The 10,861-nt window shown below is 46.4% G+C and overlaps 1 protein-coding gene across 1 annotated transcript; it reads right to left on the bottom strand.

Annotated features, from left to right (window-relative positions):
* Positions 1-1,016: 1,016 nt before the first annotated feature.
* Positions 1,017-9,888, bottom strand: LOC134075053 (NACHT, LRR and PYD domains-containing protein 1 homolog). The gene is made up of 11 exons (XM_062530531.1): positions 9,518-9,888; positions 9,339-9,427; positions 8,828-8,977; positions 5,962-7,699; positions 4,855-4,935; positions 4,578-4,742; positions 4,096-4,179; positions 3,609-3,770; positions 3,237-3,398; positions 1,659-1,760; positions 1,017-1,200 (listed from the first exon to the last, which is right to left on the bottom strand). The coding sequence occupies exons 1-11, from the start codon at positions 9,886-9,888 to the stop codon at positions 1,017-1,019; spliced, it is 3,288 nt and encodes a 1,095-aa protein (XP_062386515.1).
* Between the last annotated feature and the right edge of the window lie 973 nt (positions 9,889-10,861).

Raw genomic sequence — 10,861 nt, 5'->3', positions numbered from 1 at the left:
TGAAGGTTAAAAAGGAGAATCATAAATGATCAGACAAGTGCTCTCTCTGAGCAAGCACTTTTACAGACGTCAAGTCATTTTAATGCAAAAATGGCAAACATTATGGATGACATTGCTCCATTACAGTTCAAAAAAGATAAGGACAAACACAAAGCAACATAGAAGCAAAATCCAGCTGTTAAACTTTTTAAAAAGAGGGCGTAGCAAGAACGAAACAAAATGGTGTGAATACAAACTTCAGATCCACTATGAAATCCATAAAGAGATGCTCCGCACACATAACTCTGAAATATGCAAAGCAAGAGAGTCTTTCTTTTCTGACATTATCAATAGAAGCTAAAATAACTTAATGTTATGCAGAACTACGCAGTACAGTACCGACTTAGAAAGCATCACTATCTCAGTATACCCCCTTAAAATAAGCAAGGATACATATTAACACTTGGGGTTGCTCACAGTATACCCACTACAGCTAATTAGACTACATCTACAGCTCACTAGACTACATCACCCGCTACAGCTAACTAGACTATATATCACAGTATACCCACTACAGCTAACTAGACTACATATCACAGTGTACCCACCACAGCTAACTAGACTACACTACTGGACCCCACAGTTCAGCAAGCTGTAGACAAACGTCTTACCATGACCCTCATGGACCAAAGGCTCAATAAGCATAAAACACTGACCCCTCCCTACCCAGAGCAGGCAACTACAGAACAGCTTCTCTCAGAGTCCAAATCTGGATCTTTTTACAAAACATTTTATTATTATTATTATTATTATTATTAATAATAATAATAATAATATTCATAATAATTTAATTTTTTGCATGTAACTACAGTACATCTTGGACATTGCCATTACTTCCTAGAGCTCACCATATGTTTGTCAGCAGCTTCCTGTTTGATAGAGGCTTACTGCCATAGGTCACGATAGGCAACTTAAAACACCTGTGGTTAACACTGTGTCTTTCCAGATTCAAGTAGGATCAACCAGCCCAGGCAAACTCAAGACATTGTCCGAGCAAGCTTACGCAGGACGAGGCTCCTGGGGTCATTGGAGAAGGCGCCCTTGGAAGCCCTGGGGCTTTCTGTGTAGGAGTGGCCCTGGATCAGGATGGTGACGCGCTGGTTACAGGAGACCTGGGGGCTGTTCTCTGTGCACTGGTCTGTGGTCTTGGTGCATTTGGCTCTGTGGGTAGGGTGGGTGGGTGGGTGGGTGGGTTGGGGGCAGGAGAAACACAACACATTAACACTCACACATCAACACTGGCCAGTCTGACCTGCCTGACTGAGTCAGATTTGAATTGGATCTGGACTGGATCTGATGATTTTGATCCCATTCTCTCTCTCTCTCTCCCTCTAGTTACAATAGAGGCTGCTCAACACTGCTTTCAGGATTGGCCAGGACTTAAGGCCGGCGCCCACCGGACATGTAAGCGCCGCGCCGCGACAATAAAGAAACTAGAACTCCATTGTTTTTAACGGAGCACTACTAGAGCCCACTAGAAAACGTCTGCCGCACAGCAGCCGCACAGGGATTGTAAATCCTGCACGTTGAGCCCAGACCGCCGAACACCGTGTCCGGTGGGCGCTGCTTTAGTCTGGAGTGTGTCTGCTCACAGGTAACAGAGAGGCAACGGAACCTACCCCTTTATGACGAGTTTACAGTCTCCACGCTTCTCCGAGTCATGCAGGAGATCGAGGCTTTCTTCAGTCAGCAGACCGTACGCAAACTGGCCTCCACTCAGCCTGAGGGAGAGAGAGACAACAGCAGGGAAACATTTAGGCGTGTGTGCGCATTTGCTCTCCACAGACAGGTCTACAGTGCTTAGAAGAAACACTAGCCTGTTTAGAGACGGGTGGCCAAATAGAGCACAACCCCCCACTCCCCCGAACCCTCCACCTCCCCTGAACATTTCAAATCAATTTTATGCACCGTATTGCTATGTACAGTAGCATAGTAATGTTATACAGCATTAGAAAGCTTGGACTCTTGGAAGTCCAAAAATGTCTTTGTTTTGTTTATGTACAATCAAAACTTTGTTTTGTTTATGAACAATCTGTATAGTTCTTTACATTGCCAGATTAATCGTACTATGTCTGATTTGATTAAGTAAATTTAATCAAAAATGCCCTCCTCCCCCTTCAATGCCACCCTGACCTCTAGCTGCAGTGTAAATCCTTAGCAATAAGTAGATGCAGCATGTTGAGTGCTGAAATATTCACAAGAATCCATAGAAATTGAATCTTCATGTTGTTTTATCCAATATTAGTTGTGCAGATGTACAGTATAGTCTATCTCAACAAAGCAAATGCAAAAATAGGGACTTTTGTAGTCATTGTATCAGAACATCTGACATACAATGCAAATAGTCTACAAGAAACCTCAGAGTGTTACCTTTCATTTGAGACCAGCATTATGCTTCTACACAAAGGGGTTCATATGCAGTAAGCATTTGATTATCAGTATGCATTTTGGATCATCAAACGTCGTATGGGGAGTTTCCATAGGGCAATTTAAAAATGCATGAGCATACCTTGGCAAATAATAAAGTACTCATATTTCATTCTATATTAATCTACTTTTGCACACAGCTTCACAAGACCTCAGGGCTCAGGGTTCAGGGCTGCTAGGGCTCTGGTGTGTTTCTAAAGTTTATCAAGTGACCTACAGTACAGCTGATATATGGTCAGTTCAGAGATGCTTGTTATCCGGCAGAAAAAAAAAACAACAACAATATTCTAGCCTCTATAATGCTGTGCCAGTACTTCAAACAATTATTCTGATTATTTCCTAAGACACTACACTGTCTCAGCTTTCTAAAGAGGTCAGGCATTTGATGATAGGCCTAGAAATAGTCCTACCCCAAAGAGGCTAGACAGATGTGACACACTTGCCAACATGAAGCCAAGTTCAGTTATATGAGATCTCAGATTCTAAAAAGAAGACAACTTATAGAAGAAATAACAAAGTCAAATAGGTGCTTTACAGAGCCTGAAAGTCCTGGTATAAATACACACTTTCTCACACACACACACACACACACACACACACTCTCTTTCTCTCTCTCTCACTCACACATACAAATACACACACATGCCCAGATTGCACGCACACACGCACACACACACACACACACACACACACACACACACACACACACACACACACACAGTCTCTTTCTCTCTCTCAAAGAGACAAATGAGATGATGTTATGTTCTTACTTGATGTTGTCCAGAGTAGGGCATGCGTGCATGAGTGCCAGCACCCCCGTGGCCCAGCAGGGGTGCACTCTCCTGGGGTGGACCTCCAGCTGCACTCCCTTCAGCCCCGGCACCAGCGCCAGGCAGCTCATCAGGCCAGCCACATGCGCAGGTAAATCAGCCCTGCAGAAACAAACACAAACATGCACGGTCACAGTCATGGGGATACATAGAAATGCACATGTATGTAATGTACGTACACACGCACGCACGCACTCACATTTATATAGCAGCATTTTGTTTGCCCCAAGAGCATTTAGACAAACTTATACTCAAACATGTGTGCACACACACACTTGCAACACACTCGCATAATCACACATGGTGACTTACTCCTTTTCTGTGAGCCAGAGCGTGTGGCTCCTCTGCAGGACATCTGTCCACTGGAAAGACGAGAGGTCAGATGCTCTGTCCAGGCTGAGTGAGAGCTCTGAGATGGGGCCCACGCTCACAGACTGGACAAAGCCACAGTGGGACGAGGCCACAAGGGTCAGACTGCATGGGTGACACACATACAACAATATTCACTGCCGTCATTTCACAACTATTAGCCGCGGCTTATACATTGATTTTGCCAAATTTCCTCAGCTATGAGGTTAATATACAGAGGCAAATAAGGTATTAATATGGTTATGTTTCCTTTAACTTGCATAAAACACTGTCCCGTGGCTTATGCACAATGTGGCTAATACACAGGAAATGACTGTATTCATGTTAAAAGGTGGAACTTCTAGAGGGTGCATGTGTCTGGTTGTATAATTGTATTTGGTCCATTAGATTAGGGGTGGAGGTCATTATGGCTTTGGGCCATGGTCCTCACCTGAAGCGGTTACTGTTTAGGGTGGTCTTCACTGTGAGGTACCAGCTGAGGTAGTCTTCCTCCTCTACTTGATTTCTGACCACTCTGAGACGAAAACAGAATGAAAAAGCAAGCTTAGAGCATTACACAGAAAACAAACGTCAGGTTTTGTCTGAAGGTTGCAAGCTAAAAGCTTAAAGTGAATAGTCTGTGAATAGACAAAGTGAATAGACGTTGTGCTGTAAAATCTGTTGTGAAGGTTATAGTGTAGATAACTGGAGTGAATCACACAGGCATATTTTTACCCTTTGTATGAATGCATGCCATTAAAATGACAATATTTTTTAAAAAAATAGCAGCTTATTGTAGAGCAGGTGTAGAATGGATTTTCGACTAACATCATGCATCGTGTGTGTGTGAGAGAGAGAGAGAGAGAGAGAGAGAGAGAGAGAGAGAGAGAGAGAGAGAGAGAGAGAGAGAGAGAGTGAGTGTAAGTATCTTACCTAACAGTGGCTCTGCCCTTGGCATTTTGCACGTAGTGGACCAGGTGTTTCAGAGTTCCTGCTGTGAGGACACCCAGGCTGAGATAGGCATTCACCCTCGTCTGCTTGGCAAGGGCACATAGAACCTTCTCCACACCACTCTCCGACAGCTGGCTGTCTGTCGTCCTAAACGGCCAGCCAAACAAATTAAGATATGTATATAAGTGAAATCTGTAAATCTGTAAATCTATTTTTGTGACTGTCCTGTATGTGCGTTTGTGCTGCGTTGTGTCCTTACCACAGAGTCAGGGTTTTGCCCTCCCCCAGAGCACCAGCCAAGTCTGCTACATCTGAATCAGTCAGTGCTTCCACCTCCAGACTACAGGGGGCAGCAGAGAGAAGAGATCATCGTCAGCTCCAAGTAAAACATACAAATTACAGACATGACACAAGAGGCAGCAGAGAGCAGGGACCACTGTCAGTCCCAAGTACAGCATAAGCCTACCTTACACTGACAGACTTTGACAAGAATTGGGAAAGATTATTGGAATTATCTTTTAACTAATGCCCCTCATTCAAGCTTTACTCAAAAGACTACAATCTTTCAAGAATCTTTCCCAAATTTTGTCAAAGTCTGTCAGTTGCTGCGTTTACATGAGAGCTTTAATTCCGAATAAAACCAAGTTAATTCGTAATAAAAATTAATTCGGCTTTAAAAGAGACCATGTAAACCTTTATTCCGCTTCAAGTTTATTCCGTTTGTTTGGCGCATGCTCGTACGAGGAGGAAGAAGCGCGCATGCTCGTTTCACTGCAAATTTGGCTCCGTCTTCTTCCCCCCTTCTCCGACTCTCTTCTCCTCCTCAGCTAGCAAACGTGAAGCTTGATAATATTTTCGAGCTGCTGGTTAAATAGTAGGCCTATTATCAGAATGACTGCGAAAACAGTTAACTCAAGATGACAAAAAAGCTGGTAGCCAGCTAGAGTTTGTTTTCTTCCGGTAGACCTTAATTAGGCTACGTTCATGTGCCGACTGTCCAATCAGAACCCTTCCCGACCCCCAGATTTTCAGCAGAACACAATAAAGCGAATTAACGTTTGTTCCATGTAAACGCCAATTCGGAATAAACTCGAAGGAGAATATTTCCATTCCGAACCATTTCATTCCGAATAAATTAATTTGTTAACGCGGCCAGTGTAAGGTAGGCTTTACAAGACATAAGACAAGAAGACATCACAGACAGAGAGCAGAGAGCAGTTAGAACTGTACCAAGCACAGGATCCAAGACACCGATATCTAACTCCTGTCCTCCTTTTATTCATGAATCATGATTATTTATTTAATGAGATCAAACTGTATGAATGTAGGTCATTGAGTTAGCACAGGATAATGCTGAAACACTCACTTCAGGTTTTCACATCTGATGAGGCCCGGCTGTAGCATGCGCAGCTTGCTGGGCGTGATGTTGCTGTGCCGGAGCTTGAGTCTCCCGACGATGGGGCAACACCTGAGGCAGTAGAGCAGCACCCAGCAGTCTGTGTTGTTGAGGGGCAGGGAGCTGAGGTCCAGGCGCCCCCAAAAGTCCATGGTGGCGGCGGTGTACTCGTCCTTGTGGTGCTCGTAGAGGCAGTGGAGCAGGAAGAGCTGCAGGTTGCCCTCCGGCGTGACGTTGCTCTTCTCCAGCTCCACCATGTGGGGGATCCAGCGCTCCAGCCGGCCACGGAGCACATCTGCTGCGGATGAACCGATGGAGAAGGCGTCGCTGAGGGTGTCTCCCACATCTCTGTTCAGCAGGCCAAAGATGAACTGGACTACAGGGCGCAGGTGGGACTGCCGCGCTCCGTCACCCTGCCCCTCCACAGAGAGCAGCAGTTCGTCCATCTTGCTCTCGGCCTCGGCCTCGTCCAGCAGCAGGTAGTGGAGAGCGGCGAAGAACTCCTGGAAGCTGAGGTGCATGAAGGTGAACATGGTCTGGAGCCGGCCGATCTTCTTCTTCAGGAACTTGCACAGGAACGGGACGCTGCCGGGATCGGAGACGGCCTCGGAGACGCTGCGCTCGTCGAACAGGACCTGCTGCCTCTCGATCCCGTTCTTGGCCAGACGCCCGATGCTGCTGAGCAGCACCTCGGGCGACCGGTGCAGGTCTCGGCAGTGGTGCTCCAGCAGCGTGGTCACAAAGTGCACGAAGATGGCGGTGGTGGTCTCCAGCCCTGAGGTCACGTCCTGGCCGTCCTCCAGCCTCTCCCTCAGCACGGTGCATATGATCCAGCAGATGACGGGGATGAAGCAGGCCGTGTAGAGCGTCTCGTTGGCCCGGACGCACTCGAACGCCCGCCGCGCCAGCCGCTCGTCGTCTTTGAAGTACCTGCGGAAGTACGTGCGCACGGCGTCGTCCGAGAAGCCCAGGATCTCGTTGAAGTGGTGCGGGTGCTTGAGCAGCTTCCGGAGGCCGTCCGAGGCCGTGGACCGGGTGGTGACCATGAGGGCAGAGTCTGAGAGGACCTTCCCGCTGAACAGAGCGCTCAACGTCGCCTCCACGGGAGCTGGACTGAGCACGTCTGTGGGAAGAGACGCCGAGGCCGCGTCCAAGGAGAACTTGAGCTCGTCGAAGCCGTCCGCGATGACGAGCACTCTCTCCGGAGCGGTCCTCAACACCTGCGAGACGGCCGGCGTGAGCTTCTCACTGGTGCTCAGGATCTCCACCATGCTCTTCTCTCCAGAGTAGCAGTTCAGCTCCTTGCACTTCAGACGGAAAACAAAATCAAACACGCCGTCGTAGAGCTTTCCCGAAGCCCAGTCGAGCATGATCTTTCGCGTGGTGAAGGTCTTCCCGCTCCCGGAGTTCCCCTGGAGGATGACGGCCTTCGGGGCGGCGGCGTGGCCCTGAGCCCCCAGGAGCTGGCCCACACTGGTGCTCCGGTAGGCCTGAGTCTTCCTGGCACTGTAGACCCGCTGGAAGTCCTGGCCTCGGGAGCGGATCTCCTCCTCGCGCTCCCTCTGCTGCCGGTGCCTCTGGACAATCAGCAGCTCCGTGTAGCGCTCCTCCAACTGGAGGTTCTCCCCGGGCAGGGAATTGTACTCCTCGAATACCCCGTAGGCACTCCGCACCGACTCCTTGTACTGGTCAATCAACTCACTCAGCTCTGAAGGACAACAAAAAAATACTGAGATCACAGCGCTAAAATGTCAGAGAGAGAGAGAGAGATCCTTCTTGTAGAGGCTATTGGCAGAGCCTTTGCTGTATCTACATATCCATGTCTCTATATGGTATCTTTATCTCCATGTCTCTATATCTATATATCTATATCTCTATACAGTATCTTTATCTCCATGTCTCTATATCTATATATCTATATCTCTATACGGTATCTTTATCTCCATGTCTCTATCTATATATCTATATCTCTATACGGTATCTTTATCTCTATACGGTATCTTTATCTCCATGTCTCTATCTATATATCTATATCTCTATACGGTATCTTTATCTCTATACGGTATCTTTATCTCCATGTCTCTATCTATATATCTATATCTCTATACGGTATCTTTATCTCTATACGGTATCTTTATCTCCATGTCTCTATCTATATATCTATATCTCTATACTGTATCTTTATCTCCATGTCTCTATATCTTCAGGGCCTTTACAGATCCAGGGTACAATCTGTGGCACATTTTTGACTGTGGTCAACCAATAGTGCATTGTTGTTGTATCCCATTTAACATCTTAAATATCTTATTTCTGAGAGATAACTGAGGTTGCTTCTGAGAGAGATTAATGTTATTCATAAAACAGCAGATGTATCTCCTAAAACAACCAAACACACGTAGGCGTGGATAGACAACTTTATGACAATTTTTGAAAAACAAACTTAATTTCTTCAAACAACACTCAGACACTGATGTTTGATAAAATGGTTCTTCACATTACTCATGCAGAACATCTGTCGTGTGAATTCAGGAGAGGGTGTGAGATGTAATACATACCATTTGCCTCTAGGGGTGCTGGAGGGATAGATTCAGTAACTGGGGAGAGGAAAAAGCAACGACAGTGGTTGACTTTAATGTTTAAGTGTTATCTATTAATAATTACATTAGGAGAGTGAACATTTGGAGACTTTGGAAGACTGATGAATAAAGTCTTTGATTCTTGAACATTCGTTATGTTGTTATATAGACCAGTTAGGTCTATATAACAACAGTTGCCCTTGTTGTGTTGTGCTGTATGTGTTCACTGCCTTGTATTGCTCTGCTGGAGAGACACTTACCTGTCTCTAGCATGCCCTTGATGTCGTGGATGTCTTTCTGTGTCTGCTCCAGTTTGTCCTGCACATCATTGATGTCCCTCTGGGTGCTGTCAACAGTCTCCCGCACAGCGTCAACACCTTCTTTAGTGCTTGTGGCCAAGGTTTGCATGACTGCACAAGAGGAGAACACAGCTCAGTACAGTATACACATTTCAACACTGTATCCACATTGAAACAAAGGCACAACAATGACAACATCTTGGGCACGGCCAAACTTAATACACATACATGTACACACACTACGACACATACACTACTCCATGATACACTATGCACATTCTAAAGCATGACACGTTTTTACACATTATAAACTACTGTCCACACATCATATGGAACGTTATGACAATGAACAAAGGCATGACAGGCCCAGGGAAACAATATGAAATATACCTCAGCTCAGCACACACAGAGACACACACATAGAGACAAAAAGACAGACACAGGGGGAAAAAAAGTTAGTGTTTGAGCTCACTTGTCTGCCATTCTTCCAGGTCAGCCCTCCTGTCTTCCTCGTCCTCCTTTTGCCGACGCAGCTCATTGTACACCTCCTCTAGACGGTCCCTGTAGGGATGATAAAGACAGATAAACAAACAGGACACATTTGAACAAACGCATGACTCGACAACAGACGAGGGCGAGCGTCTCCCGTACCTGTGCTCCACCTGCAGGGCCAGGGCCAGTGTGTCGGCGGCCTGGCTGAGGCGCACGTTGAGCGGGTCGAACTGCTGGCCCATCTCCTCCGCGTTCCACATGCGCTCGATCCAGCAGGCCTCCACGTGGGCCTGCGCCAGCTCCCGGGCCGTGTGCAGCACCTCGCCCAGCTCCGTCAGGGCCCGGCGCACCAGCCTCGTCTCGTCACACAGGTCCTGCTCGCGCGCCGCCTCCAGCAGCTCCACCAGCAGAGACACGCGCTTGGAGAGGCGCGCACAGCGCTTCTTATTGCTCTTCACCTGCTGGCACAGCTTGTACACCTTCAGCGCTATCTCCAGGATGGGGCTAAGGATGGCGCTGATGGGCTCCATTTCTAGGAATGAAGGAAGGAGTGAGAAAGAGAGAGAGAGAGAGAGAGAGAGAGAGAGAAGGTCAGAGAGAACATATATAATTCGATGTATACCATTATTATTGCAGATAACATATGGGAACTATTGTTTTTATTAGTTTGGCTTACACACACACACACACACACACAGCGTCTCAGTACTCAAGTGTCACGACTACCTAGCTCGGAGTAGCCATGACATAAAGGGAGACCACATCGTTTGAAATTATTAAAGCATAAAATAATATGATTAAAGCATAATCTAAATCAAGAAGAATATCAAGTCAGTAACAGGCAACAAAAGGTTAATCAAATGTGTTCAGTGAAGTGTAGACTATGTGTAGCGCAAAAAGGCAAAAGGAATAAGATGCTGCTGCCACCAGCACTGAGGCCAGATCAGATCAGATCAGATCAGAGCCAAGCAAAGCAATGCAGAGCAAAGCAGAGAGCTGCAGCGACAGAGCAGGTCAGAGGTGTTTTTGAACAGTCCCGCCAATCAGCTGTTGTCCAGCCCAGATGAGCTAGAAAACAGACAGCTCCCTCTTCAGACTCGGGGGAGAGAGACTGCCCAAACGTACAATGTCAAAGCAATTCAAGACACAAGCACTACATCTGTTTCCTAAACTAGGTCATAATCATTTAAAACAAACTTCCCACGGCACTTACTTATTTGGCTGATGCTTTTACCCAAAATGACTTTAATGCATAATTTCTTACAAGGGCCACCCTTACAAAAATAAACACATTCATGTTTCAGTCAGATTTGGAGTAAACTTGAGGGTGATTTGTTGGAAGCAAATGAGCTCACTTGAACATTTTGCTAGAAATGTACTAATGTTGGCCACTAGAGGCAAACTTCAAGCAACAATGCAACAATGAGAAGTTTAGTTTGCAACTATTTGCAAATGTGTTTGCCAGTGATTTGCCACAACACTTAGCCAATTAGTTGTCATCAC

This window comes from Sardina pilchardus, chromosome 2, assembly GCF_963854185.1.
Source record: "Sardina pilchardus chromosome 2, fSarPil1.1, whole genome shotgun sequence".
Taxonomy (NCBI): domain Eukaryota; kingdom Metazoa; phylum Chordata; class Actinopteri; order Clupeiformes; family Clupeidae; genus Sardina; species Sardina pilchardus.
This window is presented reverse-complemented; position numbering and strand designations above follow the sequence as displayed.